Genomic DNA, 27,492 nt, shown 5'->3' on the forward strand with positions numbered 1-27,492 from the left:
CATTATTTCATATTATTGAATGAAGTTTTTGGTAGAAATTGCATTTTATTTATATCAAAATTACACTTCCATTGCAATAATAAATGAGTTCTATGTTAGGATCAATTTGAAGTAGGATCTTCATTCCTTTTCCAAAATGAGAAAGTGGTTTTAAAAAAACCTTCAAGGCCATAAATATACCACATCAGTTCGATAGTTTTAACACAAAATAAAACATAGTCAGAGCGACACCAAGCGAGTGAAAGTGATGTTAAAGGCTCATAGGCTGATTGGTTGAAAAACCAATACGACACGTCCAATAGTCCGGCGTGTTGCAACTCAGCTCTCCTGCTCTATAATCCGGCAGGTTTCACATTAAACTGCCGGATTACAGAGCGGAGAGCCATTCGCTCGGCAATTCGGTACCCCACCTTGACAGATTATTTATTATTTCCTGTAGATATCCGACAATCCGGCATAGGTGAAAAAATATGGGTGCCGGATCACCGAGCGCCTACTGTATCTCTGAACAACGTTTTTAGAATAACGCTACTTTTTCGCGCTATTTTCATTTCCTTGCCTACTTAGAAAAATATATAGTGAATACGTAATTTATTAAGTAGTAAATTAGTATTTTCGTTCCTAAACAGAGCTTTTCAAAGCCCACAGAGAAGTTTTTGTAAAAGCTTTTAGGAGAAAAAATAGTTGTTAGCCATTTCGTGGCTATAGGATTGGTTTCCCAAATATCCGTTTTTGTCGAAATCGACCTCTTAATGCAGAATGTTTTTTTGTATCTAATTGGACGAGAACCATCACTTTCTTTAAATTACTTTGTAATGGTAATGAATACATCATTCATATGCTGTAAAAATAACAATTTATATATCTCCATGTATTTAAATATAGGATTATGAAATTTGTTTTTCGTCTCCTGAACATTTGGTCTATTCGAGAAACCAATCCTACAGCGACGATTTGGCAAACTGTCAAGTGAAAACAAGTGGGAAAGTATTGCGTCATCAACGCATATAATTTGTATTTATTAGATTTACTTCACAATTTTATTAACCCTTAAAGCTATACTTCAACTGGGGCACGGTCTAAAACGATTGTGACTACGCGACGCGAAGATTGTGCAAACGACGCCTGCAGAACAAAACATAATTTGTCATAAAAATTCAACATGCGTGCATTTAATGTTCTGTTTATTGTTCTATTAGTAACAATAATATATTAATTATTGACATGTTTTCTTTTTTAAGTAAATGGGTAACGTTTTTAAGTCATCTTTACACGATTTAAGAATTAATGCCCCCGTCGCCATCACGCAACAAATTGACGTGTTCACAGCTCGACTTTCGCTCTCCAACTGCCAGCGAGTCCAAAATTTCGTCACTCTTATAGTTGAAAATTATTTGCCGTTTCACTGAAGTATGCTCTTAACCAGGGGCCAAGAACTTATTACAGCAATTATGATAATTTATTTCAATGAAATGCCTTTATTTATATGTGAATTATAATATTATATACTTATGGCAATTTCAATAAGTAGATATAAAAAACTCCTGAATATGTGAGAACTATTTTCCCATAGCCTGGTCGTGAAGAATACTTAACCATTGACCATTAAAAAACAGTAAAATTCTATGTGGGGGACATTACCGTAAGTTAAATCCAACACAATGTCATTACGCCAGAGCGCCAAGCTGTCTCTGCAAGACCTAGCGAGATAGCTGGCTCTGCTAGTATGTATAAATAACGTACTTATGAGCTAGTTGATATATTTTAATAATTACATTATAAAAAAAATATGGAGTAATACCAAATTCAATCAACCATATTATTTTTAGGCAAAGATTTTATAAATTTATAGGTCTAATTTTATGAAAACACTGTCTAGTAAGGTGATTAAACAATAATATTTTATTAGTAGCTTTCTATGGATAGCTCACAATATCGTATTTGATATTACCTTCAAGCCATTGCATTAATATTGCATACTTCAATCAAGCCACCTGGATGCATGACATTTACCTTAATAGAAAATAATAACATAGAGGTCAACAAAACATAATAATATAAAATCTACCGCTAGTATAAAAGGAAAGCCGAAAACTTAATCCGGAATACTGTTACGAGTAATAACGCAGCAATGAATACATATATTGTCTTTTTAATTTTATTGCACAAAATATTTTCTGTATCTTCGCAAGAAGTGATTTACTACCCCTCAAAAAATGATGTCACATTTATAAATAATCATCGCATTTCAAATTTAACACAATCATTAATTTTTACAAATAAAAATAATGAATCAACTTCAGAAAGCCATATCGATGTAGTGTTGCATAAAAGTGAAAAAAGATCAGTCGATTCGACTTTTCACGGGCATCCAAAAACGCAGGAAGAAATGTGGGTCAGAGCATTCCACGGATCAAACGTGGCGTTCAATCAAATACCGTCCCTCGTCGGTCTGATTCACATGCTGGCTGTGAAACATCTAAATGACTGTACGCCGATCATATTATATGACAAAGTAGCAGAGAGTAATGACATGTCGCTTTTGCGACAGCTGATGCAAACTTTCCCGCTCGCTTACGTCCACGGAAGAATTTTAAACAATGTCATCGATGATCGGAAGATATTGAACACTCTATCGGACCACTGCGTCAACTATATATTGTTTCTGGGAGACGTTATGAGTTCTGCGGAGGTTCTGGGACTGCAGGCGACTAGCAAAATTGTAGTAGTATCCAGGTCTTCGCAGTGGAGGGTTCAAGAGTTTTTGCTGAGCAAGGCGTCGAGAAATTTTGTGAAACTTTTAGTTGTGGTTCAATCGTTTCGAGATGATGACTCTTTGGTATGAATAGTAATTTTATTAACTAAAAATATATTATGCGGTAGAACTTCGATTATCCGGATTTGAAAAAGTGAATTTTTCAAAAATTGATCTTTGTTAGTTAAGTAAAATAGATGTGTTATTATTTTTTCGAGTATACGGATTTATCATTATCCAGAATATTATCATCCCAATTAGTCCGGTATATCAAGATTCTACAGTATATTATTATAATAAGTTCCAGGGGGGCTTTATCTTATGTGATTAGCCCCGCGCTTTGTTATAGTGAAAAAGAATAAAATAAAACACAAAAAATGTGGTAGGTATGTATTAATCACCATTTTCTTTAGTTTATACAGTATATTATTCATTGCTTGGCAAACAATTTATTTCAAATAACGTTAATTAATTGTTAATTGTTTAACTTTATGCATATCTACCTTTAATTTTATAATTAGGATTTTTATTTTTTTATTTTTTATTTCACAGATCTCTCTCTATCAGCAAAGATTTAGTTTCCACTAACACAATAAAACAATATCTTTAATTAATTCCTTAATAGAATGTCATATAAACATTGCCGCTTTTGATGCATCCGTTTCCAATAAACAACAAAGTTTACATTCATAAACAGTAGCAAGTAAAATACATGCCGAAAACATCCTTTTGCGCATACACACATATTATGTGATATTGTCTGTGTACTAAAACAGTGTTGCTCAACCTTTTTACACTTGCGGATCACTGAAAATATATAGGATGTATACAGTATTCTATGGGAGGGAAGGACGCTAAAGAATCATGGGCCGGTAATGTACTTATTTTTCCGCAAGGACCACCAGACCATCTGCATACTTTATGGGATCAGTGTTATGTTAACTCTGTCTTCTGCTTTGAGAGCTTCTCTTAGAGCTTTCACTACAGTAAGAGTATAAATAATGAATACCTATTGATGTATTGTGTATGATTTGTAAGAAGTGTTATATTTGTAGGAAACTCCGTACATATTGTACACTCACAGCCTATTCATTGACGGCTTGGGGGCAAGTAAACCAGAAGTTTTGACTTCATGGTCAAAGGGTAAATTAGCCAGACCACAAATCGATCTGTTCCCTGAAAAGATGACGAAAGGATATGCCGGGCACCGGTTTGCTGTCATAGCAGCTGATCAGCCGCCGTTTGTTTTTAAAAGGTGGGTATATCGCCCTCAAATATATTCAGACAGTATACCGCTTTTAGTAATATTAACACCAATACATTGATTACCTACATACTTATGTTATTCATAATAAGTAATCACACGAGACTGTTGACTTCCGGACTTACTATATAGGATAGACCTTTAGCTAAATTCACATAGATTTGATGCATGCAAGATTTATCGTCGATGCACATCAAATATGGTCTATGTGAAGATTTTACAAAAATGAGCTAAATATACCTACAGTCTTTTTTCTTTTTTTTTTCCTTGCCTTGTAAAATATGAACCATGTGATAATAACAAATTATTAAGGAGATAGAAAACAAACTATGCGCCAACATTCAAAACTTTGCATTTAAATATGAGCCATATGATCTTAACGCATATGTGCCGTATTTAATACGTGGCTAGTGCAGAGTCTATGGACACGTGGTCAATATTTTACATCCATGATTTCACTGACACGTGACAGTTGTCTAGTAGTTCCTGCCTTGTACGTGTCCTGGCAGTTTTTGGTTTTTCCTGAAGACGTGTATTATTGGGTCCCTTATTCTCATCAAGAGGATGTTTGCCAAAATCTTTCCCAGGACACTGAGTAGCGTAATGCCTCGGTAGTTGTCGCAGCTAAGAGGGTCACCTGGGGTCACGAATGGCTCCGGGAGTCGGTGGTTGTCTGCCGCAGACTTCACGGGTGATTCGGAAGAGTTTCCTGGTGTCGTTTCTGCTTGCTGCCTCCTCTGCCGGTTCATAAAATTGCACTTGTCCAACCGCACGGATCGTTTGACTACTCTGTCTTGGGTCCGGTAGTCAGTCCGGCGGTCCTCGGTTCGGTTGGGGTCTATCTCCTCGTCTCTCAGGGCTTTCAGCCTGGCTCGCTTTCCAATTTCAACCCACGTTTCGTCAGACATCCACATTGGCTGCTCACTCCTTCTGGTACCAAGGACGGTATGGGCCGACAACACAATCGTACTCTTCATGAGGCTCCAGTCCGCCTCAATGAGGTCAGATGCAGATGTGTGCCGCTCGTAGATACGATCTACACTATCTCATACAGCAGTTTCCAAGTCGATCCATATCGTATTTCCAATGAGTAACTCATGATCGCTATGAATATCGGCGCCTCTGTAAGTGCGCACGTTGAGAAGTTCCTTTCGGTGCTTCAAGCTGAACAAGAAGTGGTCAATCTGCGTCGATCAGGAGACGTCCACGTGTATTTGTGAATGTCTTTGTGGGGAAAAACGGTGCCTCTGATGGCGAGCTCGTTCAGGGTGGCGAATTCTACGAGCCGCTCACCATTATCGTTGGGGTCACCGAAGCCGTGTCGTCCCATCACCGGGTCCGCTTTTACTCTCACTCCTACTCATTATAATCCCCCACTACAATCACGTGGTCTCTTCGGAGGATGGCGGAGACAACCGCGTGGAAAGAATCGTAGAAGGCATCCTTTGTCTGCGCATCGGCATCCTCAGTGGGGGCGTAGCACTGAAAGATGGTCAAGGAGCTACCAGGCGTCTTGAAGGAGGCACATATCGGTCTCTCTGAGATTGGTTCCCATTTCACCAGGCAACGGGCCGGGTCGCTCTCTGACGTCAATACTGCCACTCCCTGGCGATGATATTGCTCCTGACCTGAGTAGACAATAGAGTAACCGTCAATCAACTTTCTCCCGGCTCCTTTCCAGCGCACTTCGCTCAGCCCTAGGATGTCCACACCATAGGTGTGCATGATGCGTGTGGCGTGCAGGTCCTTTCCGGGGATACGCAGGGTGCGAACATTATATATCCTAATGCGCATGCTCGAGTTGTTAGAGAGGAATACTCTACCTATTTCATTGTCCATTTCCATGCTTGGTCGTCGGTTTACAGAGCCGGTTGTCGTCCGAGGCTGCTGTGAAGGTGTTATGTTAATCAGTTGCTTTTAAGGAGGCAAGGTGATTAGCCCAGCGCTCCCGAGGCCTGAGCCACGAGGGCCCTGAGGGTCGGCTCGACCGGGTTTTTCTGTCGGGGATTTCCTTCCCTTAGCCAGAAGGCCAGTTTTATGGTGCCCTTCGCCCCCTGCTGTTAGCTACAACTTACATATACATTACAACGTACATAGCTACATTGCCCGGAGGTCGCCACGGGAAGGCCAGCAGATGGGACTTGCTGGCAGTTTGGTATTTCCCAACTTTTGCTATGAACACATCTACTGGCGTCAATGTGTCCACTTGGGGCCGACCAGCCATTGACTGTATTTTGTAATAAAAAAGTCATGTCCCACTACACAATTACATTGTCATGGTATGTCCATAACATTCACATAAATTTTGTGATAATAGAATCTCATATTTTAATTCTGTTAACTAGACACTAGATTAGTGCCTAGTTATCAAATTTGAATAATTTTGAATGAAATATTTTGACAGCTAGTATTAAAAATGGTTCATGTGACGAAAACTGTGCATAGAATATGAACCATGTGCAAAAAACGCAGTAAAATGCCATTTTCTTGTTCAAAATAGTAAATATTTGCAATAAAATGTATTCTTACATTGAAAAAACATTTTTTCCCTAATTTGTCGATAAATAGAAGTGTTATTTTCCATACCGTTTTTTTTATTGATTTTCTCAGAATGTACTCAGAGTCACATAGACCCTATTTCGTCACCGTTCAGGCAAAAGTCACCAACCCTGAAAATGGCAGTTTTGAGTTGAGTATGTCACCTGAAGCGTAAAATTATGTTCTTTAAGATGCAAAACTCACCACGGTACATAAGTTAGTAAAATTTTGCTTAAATCCGAATTATTTGTTTTTCACTAAATGACTTTCGATAAAATCTTAACAAGCAAAAGTCATTATAGGTGAATAGACATTATTGACTATATAAAAAAAAAAATCCTTCATTATAAATATACAAGCAAAAGTCACTATACTATGGATGGTGAGTTTTACTGATCCTTCTTTTGGCTAACATTGTTCAGATTATTAACAAGCAAAAGGCACCAAACCATAATTGAGCTAACTTGCCTCCTTCAAAACCTTCCAGATGTTTTAATTAGCATCAAAAAGTAAAATTACGTTAAAGAAATTATTAAGAAGACATGAGAAAATAATTTAATGTAGATAAAACCTTAAAAACATTAAAATCTGATTTTTCCTGCATTTTCAAACTTTCAAATTGCGATATCTCAAAACTATGTTTTTAGGGTTGGTGACTTTTGCCTGAACAGTGACGATTTGATGTGCATCGACGTTATGATAGTTTGTAAAGCATTTGGGGCCATTAATTGGTTGGCATATTTGTATTAAACAGTATGCAGCCAATTGACTGATTAGTATAGTGGTTTTCGTCCAATGAGATTATATATTATATGGTTATGATGCCGGTTTGCACAAGCGGTGAGCAATGTATGATTTACATTAAATTTGTAAGAGTGACTCTGCGGTGTCAGACTATCTATATTCTACTGATAAGAATTGAGATGGTAGCGTGCCTCGCTCAGAAGTCTAGAGTAGGCTGACTCCAATAATCAAAAGTTATTCTCTCAGCCGGCAAAATTTCCATTTGGCTAGCATCAAGTAGAGTAGTTTGCGTGCCAAAGTCCTTAAGAAACCTCAATAGTAAATGCGAGGTATCCATAAAGGCATCTAGAAAAAAAAAAAAAAAAAATCAAAAGTTGTAAATGGAAAACGGTATTTATTTGAAGATCAAGACAATTACAGCATGAAAATTACAAGATTGGATATACGACTGTCATCCATCCCCTCCTTTCCCCTCCCTCTATCACTCTTCGAACCACCCATGCTTCAATATATTGAAAAAAAAATTATCTGGGAATGTCTGTTAGTAAAAAAGTTATTGTCCTTGCTATGTCAAATATTTCTATGCTATCATAATTATTATGTGAGCTTTGTCGAGGAATTTTTAAAAATGATTTTGGGTAAATGACGGGATAATTGAATTTTGGGAGTGCTTTACAACGTGCTGCCCTACTTTTGTGCGCACTCAAGAGTATTAGTAAATTCACCACTGCATAGATATTTCATTCCTCATGATGGATTTTATAAATTTAAAGAAAAGATAAATTTTTACACCGGTATAATAAACAGGCGGGCGCACACAAGAGGGGGGTTTTCGGGTCTGGACCAATACATGCAAATTATCTATATGAATGGAATATTACTTCCTCTTCCTCTTCGTATTCTACAACATGCAAGATCAGTAACCACTAGAAGACCAGTTATACTGATGAATCGATGCCATCTGGAGTATCCGATGGTTGCTTTAATATTCTGATGCGGCCTGTGTGGACGACATAAATGGATTCTGACGATCTTAATAATTATGACCGTTAGGGCATGCACATTTTTGTGGATGAGATAGCTCGCAATAACTCATAGGTGAAATCAATGTGATTTCTGCAGGCCAGGTCTTTAGAGCTAGATTCAAAGTGTGGAGTGTCTGGGTATGGAGAATGTACTTATCTGAAAATATTCGGTATTCCCCGGTTGAATCGACGAGAATCTATAAGTAGTGAGAGGAGTAAATGTGAAAATTAGTGGCACCTGGTAGATTTTGCCCCGCCGCCTCCCTCCGCCTTTAAAATCAATAAAAAAATATTATAGACATGTTTCAAAATGAGCCTGATAATAAATGAGATATATTTTTCAGATCATATACTGATAATCTAGGAAATCAGAAGGTGTCATGGGAAGGAATCGAATACCGTATGCTTAATTTACTCGGACATAGAAACAACTTCACGATTGATGTAAAAGAGCCGGATAATCTATTGTCTGGGTAAGATATTTTGTTAAAATGTTGGTTTATTGTGGTAATTCTATTAGGTAAAATAACTAAATTTTAATATCAAACACAATCTTTCTTGTGTGTGATGAAACATTCAGGTCTGGAGACTCAGTGGGAATATCGGTGATAAAAGGGCACGGTGATCTCGGGATCGGTGGACTGTACATCACAACGGAGAGACTCGCAACAATGGACATGTCCATCAGCCACTCTCAAGACTGTGCAGTATTCATATCGTTAATGTCAACAGCGCTGCCAAGGTAAATTAAGCAATCAAATTATTTTTTTATTCAAGAGCATAATTCTGAAAAAGTTTATAATGGTAGGTATTATATATTCTCACTGTTAATTCTTGATGAAATGACATATTATTAGAGATATATTATGAAACACTTCGTGCTAATGGATATTGTCTGGGGTGTATTATAATTTGTAATAATTTTACTGGTAACTAGGTACTAATAAAACGTATTACTAAACACTTTGAAGTGTTTGTTTTATCTAATAACTTTATAATGACTTTATTTTTGAAGTGAAACTATTTCGCCATGGAATTCAATGGAAATTGAAATGAAGTGAAAATTGAAATCAAGCTGCATGTTACGGTAAGAACAGAGAGTTTTGCTCTCTCTCTGTCACACCTGCAGTGTTAGTCAGTCGACGGAGTGGTTAACATCTGCATCGTGCTATGCGGACCATCACATGTTAGCTACGGTTCAAATAAGAGCAAATGCTTCGTTTGAACATATTATATCAATCACAAAATCTGGCACTACGATTATCACAGTATTTGCTATATATTTATAATATTTACAATCAACCATTTATGTGTCATATTGTTAGTTATTGAATTTGCTTCACTACACTGGTTTACACAAGGAAACTCTTCAGAATCTCCCGTGAAGTCTACGGCAGGCGACCGCCGATCCAGGAACTGTTCGTGGCTCCAAGAGAATGATAGAGTCTGACGCAGCATGTGTCAAGAAGATTTGGAAGAATCATTTATTGGGAACCACTCACCCCTTTTGGATTTTGCAAAGAGAGCTAAGTATCTGAATGGGAATGGCTCAAGGAATATTTAACTCAATGAGTCCTGGACTCATTTGTCGAGTTTTGTCCACCTCAGAGGGACATTTTCAACTGTTCAATTGTTTCTAATTCTATCTGCTAGATTAAATTAATAATACACCCGATCCTTTTTTTGCACGGGGGATACGTTCCAAAGACTACCATGCAAAACAAAACCGAATAAAAAAAGATAAGGTGCCCATACAAAAATGGTAGATAGGTTCCATTACTTAAAATCAACTCAAAATACGAAATTCTTGAACTCGAAAATAAATAAAAGAAATATATTCATTCAGTGTCGCTACTTAACAATAAACGTGCCCATTTACAGCTGTTTTTCACTCTCATCGCTGGAAATATTTAATGACGCTGACACCGAATCACGCGGCGCGTCTCTCGTATCGAACCCGAAGTGACTGACTTATGGCACCATATATGTAAGTATGTATGTCTGGGCGGCATCCGATCCGGTGACCACATATGTATGCACCAGTGGCGTGTGGTCCACTGCAATGCAATTTTGCTTTAAATATGTACTTGCATACGTATTTTTATTCTTTTTCGTTTTTTTAAACAGTGTTAAAGCGAAAAAAATCAGTGTAAATAAAAAATAATCGGTACTTTCTTAAGGGCCCACATGCTCAGCGGAGGTCAAAATGGAGCTTTTATGGTATTTTCAGAGCATAGCCCTGGACATTCCTTAAACGTTGTAGATAATCTATTTATATAATTTTGAAGCCTTATTATCCTTTATAGTTATTTTAAACATTTGATGACTGCATAAAGTATTTTTATTACATAAAATAGTATTCTTTTAAACCTCTCGCTCTAATGTTTTAGAATATAGTCATATTTCAATACAAGTTGTGTTAAGATTTTTTAGGTTTAATAATTTTTAAATGCATTTACAAAACAATTAGTAAAATTAATGTAATTAAATTAATAATTAATTAATAAATTATTAATTAATTAATCATAATAACAAACGATAAAAATTATATTTTATAATCTATTTGATCCCAAATTTGACATGAATTAGGCATTTTATTATTCAAAAATGGCCACGATTAACACATTTGAAGATAATTCTAAAGATACTGATTATAAGCTATGTCTTTGACCATTCAAATGTGATAAAAATCCTACGAATAATTGCTTTATAATAATTATAGACCTAAGACTAAGGTAGTATTTTTTTGAAATACGCCATTTCTATTGGCATTTCCCAGTGGCTAAGCTACAACATATGGCTGTTGCCATAAATTGACAAATGATAAATGAAGTAGGAAGTACGATCATGTTTTACCTAACCGAAAAAAAATATATTTTTTTAAAAACGGTACATGTTCAAACACGCAATGTCACCTCCGAAAGTAGGGGGGGGGCGTAGGATGCGCTGGACCCCCCCAGGATGAAGTAAAGGTCAAGGTATCGTCTGCTGGTTTCTTCTTTCGGGGACATGCTTGTTGATTGACAACGCGGAATTACGGGCGAAAATAGGGCGTTTTATTGTTCGGAATTCATTTAGAGTAAAGTTACAATATGTACAGTATTCTTTAATCTAAATGTACAGCGTATAAAATGAATATTTATTAAATAGGTAAATTTAGCTGGAACGTCATCCAACGCCGCCAAGGATCGCGGACCGAATGTCCTTTGTTTGTCTGCGAGGCTTCAGTCAACTCTCGAAAAACAACAAAAAAAATCGCAGGAACTGACCAAGGGGCCCGCTTTTGAACCCGAAGCTTGTAGGTACTTGGGTTTCGAAGCATACCCTTCACTGAGTCTGTGGCATTTCTGAGAATTTTCGCCTGGCTTGAAAAATTATTACCTACTTACTAGGTACCTAGTAGGCTAGTAGGTATAATTTTAAAATATTTCTTTGCAAAGTACATCAGCAGAGTTTTGAAAGATGCTTGCATATTTTTTTGAATCGAGGCGAATAATTATTGCTAGACAAAATCGATCAGACAATAGACATATTTTTACAAAATAATATAAAAACAGTTTAGAGTTAAGACTAAAAATGTACTAGGTATTCTAGGTATTAGGTACATTGTATGGCTGGGAACTTTGCTTCCAATATTTATAAAATATAGGTAAGTATACGAATTTTAATATTGGTCAAAATTGGATGAAGGCTAATGTAGGTAATAATATTAATAATTATTATTTTAGGCATCTAAAGTGTTGTGCTGGCGATTGTTTTAAGTTATCTAGGTAACTACAAAATCGATTGCTATTTAATATTTATTGGCTTTAAAATTACAGCTTGCTTGTATGTTTAAAATTGAATAAGTATAAAATTTATAATGACGCTAGGTTTTACTTTGCTTGCTTCTAGAATTAATGTAGGTATAAAAAAATGCAGGATTTTACATACATTAAGGGCTAGAATGATTATATTTGTTGAAGTTGCAAAAGGGTGACTATAAATTTTCATATATCTAAGCTTATGGGCTAGAAATTTCTGTGTTGTAGTTGATCCGCTCATGTCTGCATGAATCCACCCAATGATGATTCAGGCCTCATAGCATTGGATCCTCTGAGGATGCCATGGTTTAGGCGGTATCAGCGCGTTACCATGATCTTACTCCCTACTTCATTTATCGTTTGTCAATTTATGACTACGGCCGTATGTTGTAGCTTAACCACTGGGAAATGCCAATAGAAATGGCTTATTTCAAAAAAATACTACCTTATTCTTAGGTCATAAATTATTATAAAGCAAACATTATTCGTAGGATTTTTATCACATTTGAATGGTCAAAGGATAATAAGGCTTCAAAATTACATAGATTATCTACAACGTTTAAGGAATGTCCAGGGTTATGCTCTGAAAATTCCATAAAAGCTCCATTTTGACCTACGCTGAGCATGTGGGCCGTTAAGACGTGTTATTTCGAAACCGTGCAAAAAGAGGATCGGTTGTACAATGCATTTCCACTGTGAATTGAAAGTTAACATAATAAAGGAAACGTAACCTTTGTATTAAATATCTTGACAGGTATCGAGCTATCATGGGGCCATTCCATTGGACAGTGTGGGTGGCGCTCACAGTCACCTATCTCTTTGGAATTTTCCCTCTGGCGTTCTCAGACAAACATACTCTCCGGCACCTATTGCACAATTCTGGCGAAGTAGAGAACATGTTTTGGTATGTGTTTGGAACTTTCACCAACTGCTTCACGTTCGTTGGAAAGAATTCATGGAGTAAGACAACTAAGGTCACCACAAGATTGCTAATAGGTAATGTTATATTGTCAATACGAATATATTGATAATTTTATTCAAGAAACATTTAAAGTCATTCAAACCCAATTTTATGTTTTAGGGTGGTACTGGATTTTCACTATAATCATAACTGCTTGCTATACTGGATCAATCATCGCTTTCGTTACTTTACCTGTGTATCCGTCCACTGTGGACACCGTGAAAGAATTGGTATCCGGCAATTACAGAGTAGGAACTTTAGGTAAATATACATATTTTTAATTTAGTTTTTATTCTGTTATAAGAACCTAATATTCTTAAATCTTGTGTACGTATATCTCATACATCTTCATATCGTAACATCTCTTAGCTCCGTTGTATAAACATGTAAATGGTATACAGCAGCCTTCCAGAACACCAGAATCCGGTTCTTGAAGAAAAAACATCCCAGGTTGAAACTCTGTTAAATAATCTGTAACATATGATCGACCCGGGTCCATTATACGTATTTTATTTATTTTCTTATTTTATTACTTATTCTCTGTATTTTTTTTTTTTTTTTTTAATTATTAACACTTATTTTATGTCATGTCGTGAACGATTTGAATTTATAATTTGTTATGTTCATTATATGTAAAATAAATAAATTTGATTTGATTGTCACTATGTACTTTACCTTCCACATAATGAGACTGCATGGTGCACCTTTTTATCACGCTGTTCACCGCAAGCATCTGTTCTCGAAGCTCATTATATAGGTAGCCAATACATTATCTTTTGATTGTAATTTATAAAATAGTAGGTACTGATACCAATCATGTAATCAAGAGAATTATGGAGAAAAATATTATATTTGACTCATAATCATAAGTGTCACGAAACGAAATGATCGAGGATTACTAGACCGATATGCATGACAACAAAACAAAGAATTCCACGAATGCATAAAGTAAATAAATTGTATTTCCTAAACAATGCCCATGATATCTTGACAATTTTATTATTGGATAGACTTTCACCTGTTTTTGTTACTTCCATAAGCATCTATATCCCAATATCTTGTGTAAAAAATAAAATGGTAAATGTGCCGCAGATGCCGTCATGAGATTTTATAACTTTCTTTTTAGACCAAACCAAACCTAACCTGACCTAACCTACCCCAACCTAATATTACCTTATATAATCTTAGTTTGTGATAATGAAATTAACAATTTATTGGACAGAAAAAGATATTTATTATAATTGTCTACATGAAATAAAACTGTTTTCGTAAAAAACAAAATATAAAAGCTCATGACGGCATCTGCGGCACAATTATCAAGGAAATACCTATACCTAATATTCAAATGCCCGAATCCACATGGACATAAATTAAAATAAAGATGTTAATCTTTCAGAAACTGGCGGATGGCCACTTTGGTTTGGAAATTCATCCGACAAATACACAAAGAAATTGCTAAAGCATTTAGAATTAGTTCCCAATATCGAAGCAGGCCTCCTGAACACCACTAAAGCTTTCTTTTGGTCTTACGCATTTCTTGGATCTAAGTATCAGCTGGAGTACGTTGTCCAGTCAAACTTTTCTCTCGAGTAAGTACAAATTGGTGAATATTTTGCCAGAATATATATATATAATTAATGACATGTTGTAATATATCAATTTTCCTGCACAATAAAAACAGAAATTGCTGATGTGAAGTGTCATTTTTATTTTGAACAAATGAAAATTATTTAAATTTAATATACTTAGCCCAAAATTTTTATTAATTGGTGATATAACATATATCATTATCATCAACAGCCTAAATATATCCACTGCTGGATGAATCTAATTCCATTTCTCTGATAATATAAGTAAGTACGATAACCCACTGAGATAAAAATTTTAACATATATTGAAGGCCCACCCCAAGGGACAAAAAACCTCCCCCATCTCATTGCTTAACATATTTTTTTTTATTATTACTTATAATGAAAAGTTTTTGATTGTTTTGAAACATAGAAATCAAATTTGAACAAATTAAAATTTATTTTCTAACATAGTAATAATTATATCTGTAGATAATTGTTTGCGTTGAATTGAAAGCATGAATGGTATCGTGAAGTGTAGGAGTAGATGGAAACTAAAATTATCACTTGAGTTGGAATAGGAGGCGGTGCCAATTAGATTAATCTATCCTAGGTATATTTAAATGCGTAAAGAATATTCTATTTACCATAAATTGACTTGACCAAAAACTGATGTTGCAAGTTTGATGGATTCCCTTTAAAAGGCAGAGTTTCATGGCAGATTTTGGCATGTGGAAAAATATGTCAATGTGTTGGCTTATTAGTAGGTACAATATGAATTCATAATGAAAGATTGGTGAAAGATGAAGATGGTGTGTTGTGTATTTTGTAGGTCATCCAAGAGATCCGTGCTGCACATCAGTGATGAATGTTTTGCGCCATTCGGGGTTTCACTGGTGTTTCCGAAGGAGTCAGTTTACACGGAGCGGTTCAACCGGGGCATATTGCGAATGATGCAGAGCGGCATCGTTGCCAAAATGGAAAGCGACGTTAAATGGGATATGCAAAGGAGTACAGCAGGCAAATTATTACAGGTAATAATTAATTTCTCACAACACCACTGTCCAACGTAGTTATTATGGATGCTAATTTACACTTTTGAAACCGAGTTTTAAAAACTGTCAGTCTCATTATTTTGGGTCTACTTACCCTCTTGCAATGAACTGTTTTGGAGCTATCAATCGAATACTAAATAACAAACTAATACGCTAATGTGAAGTTGAGCAGTTTATGGACAAATCAAATGCAGAGATGTCATCGTTAAGTCAATCTCAACTCAGACATTTTAATAGGAATAATAAAACAGTTGTTTTCTCTCTTCCATAAAGTCGCCGACTTCAGTTGCGTAAGGTCATATTATTATCTATTATCTGATTAAATTAATAATTTTAAATGTACACCGCAAACAACTTTTAAGTCAATGTTATTTACTTAAACTATTCTATTGTCATATAATCAATCGCTGACAATTTATATTTGTAAATAATGTTGCTTAAGTTTACCCCTCAAATTGATGTAAGTAGACTCCATTTTTTTTATTAAACGGATATTTTAGATTATAAAAATAATTTCATTAAACTGACAATCTTATCGTTCAGGTGAGCACAGGCAACTCTCTCCGTGCAGCCACAGCAGACGAACGGGGGCTATCATTGAGCGACACGCAAGGAATGTTCTTGCTGCTGGGAGCCGGATGCCTGGCCGCAGCCGCCGCTCTGCTGTCCGAGTGGATGGGCGGATGCGGCCGAATGTGCCGACGGCGTGCCCCCTCCTCTGCTGCCACCACTATTACTACAAATGCTTCCAATGCTGATGCGGATATTCAAAATGACAATCGCTCCGATTCCAATTCCAATCGCGCTGATAATAGTAAAGATGAAGAAATTTTTTATGACACAAAAAGCGTTGATACAAATAAAGATGTCGAACCTGACAGGGATGAACATTTAAACGCGGAGGAGGAACCTAACAATGAAGTGATACTATATGGAATGGAAAGTGACAAACCGTCAGGCTGCTGCCGAGGGATACTTCGACGGATTCTGCCTCTCTCCTCCGGACTCACCATTTCTTCGGCTGTCACTATAAATCCGATCGTTCCCACGCCGAACAGTAAATCTGAAGAGTGGGGCGAATATATTTATTCATCGTCGCAGGATGGCAGTCCGGAGATGATATCCGAAAGACGAATCTCAACTATAGACAGCGAATACAGAGACCGTCACAATTTTATGCTCGATGTTAGCAATGTCGGATCGATAAAACTCGAAAAAGATGACAGTGAACAGCATTCGATAGTTTGTCAAATTAATATTGACGAATATAATGATACAAAGTTGGTACACGACGTTGAAAGTTTGGACTCTGAAAATATCGTTCAAGGGACAAGTCTCCGAGTCGATGCCGACATTGCAAATATTTACGTGGGAAACGAATTGAACAATGGCCATTCCAGAAGGTCAAGCTACGTCGATTGGGATAAGGAAATCAATCAACTATTTCATTATACAAAAAGTGAAGGCGGATCGGACGACGGACCGATCGATCGAATATCTGAAAGTACCGAGAACAGGGAGCCCGAAACGATTGACAAAGAAACGTTTTTTGGGGAAAGGGTGATCCCGATTATTGACATTGATGATTCTCTGGTTCTTTTGGACGAGGAAGGGATCAATGATGACTTAAAGTAGGTTTTAATAAATACGCAAAATTTGACATCCAACTCTTTATTGTAATAATAAATCATTCAAACAGTCATGAAAATAATTTATAACGGTTCCATCATTATCTTCGCGTTCTTCGCTAAATCCAGCCTAAAAACTAAACCAATTAATATGAACCGAAGATTAATTACATAAAAACAAAAGATAAACAGACGCGCGTCGTCCACGCGTCATCCTCCATTTCAAAACATAAACGAGGCTTGGACGCTTCGTAGCACCCCTTCCTTGCACGATATTAGACAAACTTAATGAACGAAAATATCTATTGAATCTTAAGTTTAAACAGTAAGCAAATGAGTCAACGCAAAGTAAAAATTATCATTCTAACGGAAGCTGGAAACTTCTGCATGAACGAATAACTTGGCACTAAAAAACGTAGTCTAAAATTATATATATATAACTTATAATAATTATTCATCATATGTAAGGATGCGATTAATATTGCACTTTCTCATATACGTTAACGTTAACATTTGGTTGGAGTCAGAATCGATGAGTATTAAAAACAAGATAAAACATTTATACTCCAAAGGTCTAAATGGACCCGACCCGGACAGGAGGCGTTCGGGACTATGATCAGTTTTAAAAACTTGCACCCTCCACTGTGCATTAGACATTAGACATTAGAGTAATAGCGAGAAAAGACAGAGCATCAAAATATCGAGAAAAAATAATACTAAATGAAATCGTAGTAAATTTTCAAATCCATTATCCATCCATAAATATGTTTTCTCTTTGCTCAGTTTTTTGTTTAAAAGGTACGGTTTTACCACAATTATGTGCATTAATATTTACAATACATAATTTTCATCAATTTACATATATTTTTGTCTTATGACTACAATACCACATAGTGTTTTCTTAGTAAGTGTCGCACTCGTCAAATCGACAAGGGAAGAAATCGCATCGCGGGCCGGGGAAAATTGACACATATCAAAACACCAAAACAGATTCTCCCCGCCCCCGACCGCTGATTTCCCGCTCGAGGAGTGGATCACAACGAATACGTATATAATATATATATAACTTTTCTTTCACATAAATTCTTCTAGTGTGCAACAAAACTATGCGGTCAACGTGATTGCTTCTTATAATCAATTGTTTGTTTATAATGTACGTATTTATATTTGACAGTTGATACAATAATATATCATTAATTGCTACAATTAACAGTGTTAATAATGCTTTCTCCTAATGGTACGCTACGACAGTTTCAGGAGATAACTTCTATAGTACATTCAATTAAGACAATCGCAATGAAATAAAATCGATAGAAAACGTATAATATTATTTATAAAATGAGACTAGACAAAACGAAACGTAAATATAACGCGAATCGGAAACCGGGAAGGGCGAAGGGCGAAGGCACAAAGCGAGTGTTTTGGAAAAATATATTTACAAATAAATAAATGCTCGCTTCTCCGCTAACATTATTATTAGAAAAATGGTACTTTTATAAAAAAAATTAAGGTTTCAAAAACCATACATTTTAACTAGGTACAACATGACAAAAGTAAATCTTAGGGAGAGGTTCGAATTGACTTGATTTAAAAATATATAAATTTATTTATATTTTACAATATGTATTAATAATTTTATTAAATTCATCGGCACATTACAATAATCCGATATAATAATAATATATATAATATGATGTAGTGTTGTGTCTGTGTGAGCTAGATGCGGGATGTGTTTAAAAAGTACACGCCGAGTCAACTAATCTATAATTTCATCATGTTTTCAAAAATAGCATCATCATCATCATCATGTTCATTACTAAAATATGAAATTTTTCAATAGAAATGTAATTTTTAATTCATATAAAATTCTCTTTTTAGAACTGCGCAATTTTCATAGATAAATATTCAACTTTTGTTTTGTCATTATATACAAAGTACGAGCTACGTTTAAAGGGCAGATTAAGATCACATGGTACACAAATGGTACATAAAAATGGTACAATGGTACAATACAATACACATTACATTAGGCACTGCGAGTAAGGCATCTACAGTGGTGAAGATATGACAGAATGGTGACGGGTGACGGGTGACTGGTGACGACAGAACTATACAATACAATACTGGGGAAAAACAAACATAACTTTGGTTAACTGGCAATATTCTTTTCGCTCGTTAATAACCTTTACCGTTGATTTGAATGTCTTAGAATTAGATTATGTCATTCATATATAATACATACCATCAACATAATATTACCATACTATGCCATATAATATACCAAGATATACTAATAAGTAAATTTTATATATTTATTGATTTATAAATGTTATAGACAAATTTAATATAAAAGTATGCATAAACGAAATCTTTATTAAATTAACTGTTGGATTGTTGGATCAATTAAATCAAGAATATAATATGTGGTGAAAATATTTAAAACAATGACAATGTTATTTAACTTAATTTAAGAAATGGTACACATTTAAAACACTATGTATTTCATATAAATTAAGTGAGAAAATATTGGCAATCAGTTATACTCTTTTGATTCAATAATGTTAAAAATAAATTAAACGGTAAAGGTTAGCGAGTCCCAGTAACAAATAATATAATATTTATATGATAGATAACTGTAAATACAAAATTTAACAATATGGTGAATTGTTTGATTATTTTTTTACGTATGGTAATATGTTTTGTAATTATTTATTATTCGTGTTCCGATCGAGCTACCGCATTCGGCATGCGTTACAGTCGCCGACGTCGTAATACCAAAACCCTGAAAGTTTAGTTTTTTTAAACCTCCGATAAAAAGTAAAGATTACTATCACCAAAGGGAAAGGCAAAGGCAGCACAAGGATACAATCAAACTTAAGAAGAAGACCCTGATTCCTCGATTCCTCCATTCCTATTCAGAAACTCGAGAGTCCCAAGAAGGGAATTTGCATATAACACCACTTTTGATTTTCTTTCGATTCTCGGTACTATCCATCATAGGCGGTATCTGACTTTAACAAACTATCTTTTAGCATTAATAGAAACTCAAAATTATATATTCAAAGAAATTATTGGAACTACCTCCTTTCCGAGTATTTCGATGGGTCCAGTGCACAGATGTGTCCATGATTTAATAAAATAAAGTTATTACTACTACAAATTACAAAACACATGTCTGCATCATACATAATACATAAACAAATAGGGTAACAGAGAAAATATTGTCTCATTCGAATACATAGTATAACCATTTCACCTTTGATTTTTTCAAAATATACATCTGTGCGCTGACCCATCAATTTGGTGGTAGAAAAATATTAAACATTTAAGAAAGAGAAGAATGTTATTAATTTGAATTCCATCGTGGAAATTATGAAAATCCTTAAAAATTTTTCTCATTATTATTATATATGTTACACCGAATGTGCGAAATCGACTATTACATGAAATGGGCTAAATTTTGGCTAATTCATGTAATAGTCAAGCCTGTTGCCTTATTCATGAATAAGGTAAATTTTCTACCGAGTACATGAAGTCGCCAGGGCATGGAATTCTTAAACTGTCAACATGACAGCAGAAAAAGTAAATTTAATACGGATGATTTTATTAGTTATAATTGGACATAATATAATATTATTAGGTTAGGTTGGGTTAGGTTAGGTTAGGTTAGGTTAGATTAGGTTTTGAAATTCTGAATTATTCAACTGAATGTCCATTTTGAGGTTAGCTAACAAGTGTCAACAATACAATCGACCATTGCATGTACGATACCCAAGCACGAATCAAATCGCGAAAATACCTTTAAATAAAATTCATCCGTTATCATATTATAGTTCTAGTTTTTTTGCGCATAGTAAATGGACATGAACGTCATTTTAGTTATTGATTGGTATATTTTTATATTATAATCAATGACATTTGACACAAATTTGGTTAGTTGCAAAAAATACCACCGGAGCGCGACCACCTATTTCGACCATAGACAATATACGTATATTTTGACCAATCCACGAGCATTTCACACATTTAGTTTAGTTGCAAAAAATACCACCGTAGCGCTAGTATCTAATTTGTCCAAGACATGAAGTAGGCAGAAAAATTACTGCCGATTTCACGCACTCTCCAGATATTTTGTCTAATTCATGAATAAGACAACGGGCTTGCATTTTTCATGATTTAGGCAAAATTTTGCCCATTTCATGTAATATTCAATTTCGCACATTCGGCGTAACATATACACACATAATGTTTCTAATTGTATTGATTCGCACATTGTTAGCGAAAAAACAGTTTTCAATGCTTTAAATTTGAAATTTAAAATTTAAGACCGCCTATGGAATATTCCAACGAGTATCGGTGAGGACCGTGTTGCTGATAGAGAGAAACAATAATATTATGAAGAAAATAAACATGTAACGTAACAACTAGGTGACAAGGGTGTGATGTTGCGAGTTTGACGAAACAGGTGTTGAGGACATGATACACGTATACATGCTGGTGGCTGGTGGCTGGTGACTGGTGGATACATTTAACATCAAAAGCTTCGTAGTCACATTTAGTTATTCATACTTCACTATACAACTTTTATTTACTGTATGTTAGAATTGCCATTAAGAAAATGCAACATTATACCATCCCAGGAGTTACCGATTACATACGTATCCAAGCAAAAAATTCGGGATCAGGATGTAGTCCAAAAGATTCATCCGTCGAGAATTTACGTACGCGGTAACTGAATGATGTTGTTTTTTCAAATTAGCTTGTGAAACGTAAGATGAAAATTTACTGATGAATTTCTGTACTACTGAGAAGTGATACAGAAAAATAGCCTGACCATTTATGCAGAGAGATATTAATTTCTTTAATGTGTCAGAAAACTGGCTCCGATGCAAAATAATTGGTCGTTTCATCGGTGTAGCATAGTGAGAAACGTATGCTGAGATGGTGCAGTGTTGCAAGTCTGAGAGTATTATCATAAGAGATTGATGTCGAGGCGCCGGCCTCCCAGAAAACCTTTTCCAAAGACTGTCACCCCCGTTTTAACATGACAATAACAACTGCATATGTAATATGCAACCGTGCATAATATATTACAAGTGTAGGTATAATAAATAGTAGTTTTACATTAGTGAGAATATCTCCCGTCAACATGGCAAACAGAGGTCGACACGTTCGAGTGACATCATAACATTACAAAAATGTCAACAAATGGCCGATGGGCGTCGGCCCAATTTAATAATGCAGCAGTACCTTTTAGCTAACTTTACTGACTGTGACTTTTTGTTCCTACGTAAATCTCTAGCTTTGGTGAATATCTTTTCAGAAAATATACATGTCATATTATTATGTACCTAAACGCACATACAACTTATCGAATAGTCACTAGATCTGCGTCAACTAGTTAATTTTTTTTTTCTCTTAAAAATATTAAATTTATCTCGTATTAAAAATTTGAATGCTCTAATTCAGTTTCGAAACATGTCTGTAATATTTAAAACTTAATTATCAACGGTGAACAAATCGAATGGCACATGTCGTTTCGAAGAGCGTCTCTCGACTGCGCCCCAAACTTACACCTTAACAGCTAACAATTCAAGTCGAACCCTGCTTTATCAAAAGAGCAACCGTACTGTTAACGTAAAAGAGCTCTGCGCGTTGACACGTATGCGTCTAATGATTAACATGAAAATATCTATTACGGTGATAACAGTGTATAATGTATTATTTCGTATTTTATTACATAACATCTAGAGGGCGGACTATTACGTAGCCTTGAACGAGGAAAGGTATTTTCGGTCCGTCCTTAATATTCATTTAGATATATTTATAAAGATTTCTGTTTGATTATAATTAGTCTTTTACAATGCAAAGATGGAAAAATATACAAGGGAAGTTTTTTCCGTTCATATTTATAATTTTTTTTTTATAACATCATTATGTTTACCGTTATGTTAAAAATTTTATCATCAACATTTAATAAATACATAATTTTATATAGAAGTTCATATGACATCTTTATTTTACATCGAGGAATTTTATTGTGACAATTCGCAGGAAATTTAAAAAGAAATACTTAAGTAATAAGGAAAGTCAAAACCGAAATGTAATTTTTTCTTAAATAAGATTGAAGAATGAAAAAGGATTGTAAAAATATAAAAGATAAATTCACACGAATTCAGTTACATATATTTCAAATAATATTAGATTTGCATGATTATAAAGATTGGGAAGCATAACGAGTTTTAACTCGTTTCAAAATAATTAAATGTACAAATAGTGTAGGCGTCGACCGCCTACTGTCTGGAGAAAACCAATTGAACAAAATACAAAAGTGTATAATAAATACGCTTACGATTCTCTGTATTTCTAAGTGCCTTGGTGCAGTTATATATTTGTCATAAGAACATTAAAGCTTGTGTTATCCATTCTACAATCGACCGACCTCACGGACGGGAATCCACGCGAGTCCTAAATCCTCAAACTTGGCCGGTCAATATTTACTCCATTTACATGTCAATATCGCTTATATTAAAATGGCACATGAAGTGGTGAACCACCTTGTTATATACACTTAATGATTCTTTTCATTCAGTCACTTTTCACATTGTATATTGTAATAACAGTTCTGACACGCTTCGGAACCTCTGTCCTGTCCGCGATTCCTCGCCGATGTGATGAATCTACTTCGAATATGCGGTGACCCTAGCAACTACGCTTCCGTGGGCGCCACAGCATTTCTGTGATAATATACATAGCCCTATGACACGTGACGCCGCAATCCATCGGTGAACACGTCCGGTACAGCATCTGACCTAAGGAATCGTTCATCAGAAATATGCATGTACCGGTTTAATCTCATGGTGACTGTTTCATTCATCGATACAAAAATTTGTATTAAAATACGAAACGCACCGTTGAGACCATCTTACGAGTGAAGGTGGAAACTTTTCACTATTAATTTCTATAAATAACATTTGAAAAAAGACATTATCGCCTTCATCATAAAAAGCAACACCCCTGATAGGTCAACTATTTTGTAAACACTAATCATCGAACGTATCAAATCTATCAGACGACGGACAACTCTCCAATGGGGGTTTTTCTCTGCCGATATAAGCTGCTCCCTTCAATTGTAGCACTTTTCACCAAGAAATCTCACAATTTTCACTCCTTTTAGAATTCTGATGAAATACCCCTTTTGAAATGTTTTAGAGACACTGACGGCCTGGCTACGGGCACTCGTTCCGAGTCAGGAAAGCGGAACGGACGGCGGCTTCTATTTTAGTTGAACCCGGCGAACTGGTGCGGGAGCACGCGGTCAGCGGGACTGTTCCCTCAACAGTAGTAGAGGGGGGCGGGGGGCTATGCGGCCCAGCCCTCGGAGATGCGAGGGCGTTTGGCGTGCGGCACCTGCTCGTACTCGCCCCCGCCACGGCCTTCATTTATTCCCATCGGAGACGCCAGGCTCGACGATGATACTGACCCTGAAATTAGTCCACGACGTGAGAATGTTACACTATTTCGTGGGACCTTAATTGGCTATAATTAAATCACAGTAAAATATTTTGATACTTGAATCAATTGGTAGGACAAATTATGTAGAATCTTTTAAAAGGGAAAATGCTATAAATAAATGAACCTGAAAAATTTATTAAAAAAAATCCTCATATATTTATAGCATTAATTTATTAATTTCTTTCAATTCATAGTGGAAATGCACTGTATTATTTAAAATAAAACACAATACATATATATAAATACGTAGTACTATGTAATTCCACTTATTTAAGGCTATACTTCAGTTGATGCATGGTCTAAAAAGATCGTGGCTAGGCGATGCACGGATTGCAGGTCGCGGGTGCAAATGACGTATGCCGAACGAAATATAATTTGTCATATAAATCCAACATGCGTCCATTTAATCTTCTGTTTATTGTTCTATTAGTAACAATAATAATATATTTGTTGACATGTTTTCTTTTTCAAGTAAATGGGTAACGTTTTTAGTCATCTTCACACGATTTAAGAATTAATACCCCCGTCGCCATCACGAAACAAATTGACGTATTCACCTCGAAGTTCGCTCTCCGAATGCCAGCGAGTCCAAAATTTCATCGTGCCTATAGTTGAAAATTATTTGCCTTTTCACTGAAGTATCGTCTTAATATTTTGGACTGAATTTTCGTCAGCATCAAAGAGACCAACACCTCCCACATAAAAGGTCGGAACTGAGTTTTTGGCTATTTTGACATAATTGCTGTTAATTAAATAATTTTAAAGATAATAAAATGACGATATCAGAAAAAAAACAAAAATTCAATCAATACTGTAGGTATAGACATAACAAAATTTACGATTCCAGTTGTCATTAAAATTTATTAAAATCATACTACTGAAGAGTCACTATTTTCCAGTTCCAACCATAGATTATTTATATACATAGGAGGTGTTGAGACATTGTGAAAGATTGGACCTTAAGATAAAAATATCAATATCATACCAAACATCAGGCCATATACAGTCAGGCCGTGGCATGAGATTGTGTGTTCCGATCATATTGGTTATTGCTTATGAATTCAATGCGACAACCTGTTTGCGGTAAATGAAAATTTTCGATTGTGTATTTCATTCATACTAATTAATGTGTAACTATGTATTTCATAATTTCCTACCAACAGTTTACCATATTAATAAGCATAAGCAATAACTAGCAATACGATATAAATTCACAATTTTGTGCCATGGGCTGACTGTAGAGAGCTTTTACCAAACATAGATCGTAAAATGTTGCAATTCCTTCCAAATTATATGTCAATTACAACTGCAATAGAAAGTTTCACCAATTATATCTAACAAAACGATACTGAGTTGAAATTAAATATATAATGCCAATGTTGAAAAAAAAAATCAAAATATTAGAATGAAAAAGTTTAAAATAGGTAGGTAATGCTATTTTACGGCATAAAGTATTTAAATTACCATTTTGTGCTTTTTGTCAATTATGATGAGAAAAGACAAGACATCATAATGAAACAAAATATATCTCCTGACAAAGTTTACGTTCAGCTTAAATCCTAAACATCTAAAAAAAAATATTTTTTAAGTTAACAAACAGGGTGTCTGGCACTAACTACCATCCAGATGTATGTAAGTGCCATTCACCGTGTATTAGTGGTCATCCTATGGCAGTTTATGACAAATCAGAATTGCTTAGTATATGTCTGTTGTTTAAGGTTTACTATTACTAATAAGGGTTAAAAATGCAAGCCACGTCAGTGGCGGGAGTTACATGAGTAGGCAGTGTCGTTACCGTCACTCTGTTGTTGCATGTGCGAGTGATGGGGTGCGGTCAAGTGGTGCGGTACATGGTGGGGAGCATGGCGTGACTGTTCGGAACGAGGCGGCGATACGGGCTCGGCTTTTATTCGAAGCGAGCCACTGGACGGGGGCGGACTGCCGTCCGAATGACCCCCGCCTCCCCCGCTTCCTTCCACTGATAGTTGAGGTAGTCTGCAATATTAAAAACTTGTAAGACATTGGTTATCAAAAGAATTCACAACAATTGAACCGGAGCATGCATCGAACCCCCAGAGGGAATAGTGCCCGAGTAACCGTTATTGGAAAAATAACATGTTTTTTCAATGTATTGCTTAATAGAGCGAGGACCCAATGGGTTGAGCAAGTATTCTACAACCATTCCTCATAAAAAAACATCTGTAAATTTTTTTTTTTTTAGAATAATCAATAACCATGTCCTTGCTTTTTCGTACAAGGTGGTTGTTAGTAATTTTGAACAATGACAAACACCCAGGTTTTGAGAAAAACACATGAATAATATAGTGTCCTCACCGGGAATCGAACCCAGAACTCTCAGGCGAAAGGCCAGCGCCTTACCCACTGCACCATGAGAGCCGCCTTTTCATCTGTTAATATTATAACCTTAACTGTGTGGAAGCCCATATAATATAATATGCTCCGTTTAGAAGCATAATGGTATTATTTATTATTTACATTATGATTAATAAAATATCTGAATGTCATTGGATACATACATGAAAAAATAGTAATGAATGACAAATGCCCCACTCCAGATCCATCAAAAAGCTCTGATTGCCATTATGACACCACATTTCTTTATGTGGAAAATCTAA

The 27,492-nt window shown here is 35.5% G+C and overlaps 2 protein-coding genes across 9 annotated transcripts in view; one reads left to right on the forward strand and one right to left on the reverse strand.

Annotated features, from left to right (window-relative positions):
* The first annotated feature begins 2,332 nt into the window (after window positions 1-2,332).
* On the forward strand, window positions 2,333-17,348 carry Ir21a (Ionotropic receptor 21a). The gene is made up of 9 exons (XM_085947322.1): window positions 2,333-2,839; window positions 3,811-4,010; window positions 8,671-8,799; window positions 8,907-9,068; window positions 12,884-13,125; window positions 13,211-13,351; window positions 14,487-14,679; window positions 15,491-15,692; window positions 16,257-17,348. The coding sequence occupies exons 1-9, from the start codon at window positions 2,390-2,392 to the stop codon at window positions 17,346-17,348; spliced, it is 2,811 nt and encodes a 936-aa protein (XP_085803448.1). The 5' UTR covers window positions 2,333-2,389.
* Window positions 17,349-22,756: 5,408 nt separating this feature from the next.
* The window catches only part of Mef2 (myocyte enhancer factor 2), a 321,089-nt gene continuing 316,353 nt past the window's right edge, over window positions 22,757-27,492 (reverse strand). For 4 of the 8 annotated variants that reach the window (XM_085947255.1, XM_085947253.1, XM_085947256.1 and 1 more), the window contains 2 exons: window positions 26,652-26,851; window positions 22,757-24,825 (listed from right to left, as the gene is read on the reverse strand). In XM_085947255.1, the coding sequence (XP_085803381.1) occupies window positions 24,704-24,825; window positions 26,652-26,851 (322 nt within the window). In that variant the 3' untranslated portion in view covers window positions 22,757-24,703. Of the gene's footprint in view, window positions 24,826-26,630; window positions 26,852-27,492 lie in introns of all 8 variants that reach the window. The other 4 variants (XM_085947251.1, XM_085947249.1, XM_085947252.1 and 1 more) reach the window with 1 other exon arrangement.

This window comes from Rhyacophila brunnea, unplaced genomic scaffold (genome assembly GCF_057557595.1).
Source record: "Rhyacophila brunnea isolate RB1 unplaced genomic scaffold, BYU_Rbru_1.0 scaffold_2, whole genome shotgun sequence".
Classification (NCBI taxonomy): Eukaryota; Metazoa; Arthropoda; class Insecta; order Trichoptera; family Rhyacophilidae; genus Rhyacophila; species Rhyacophila brunnea.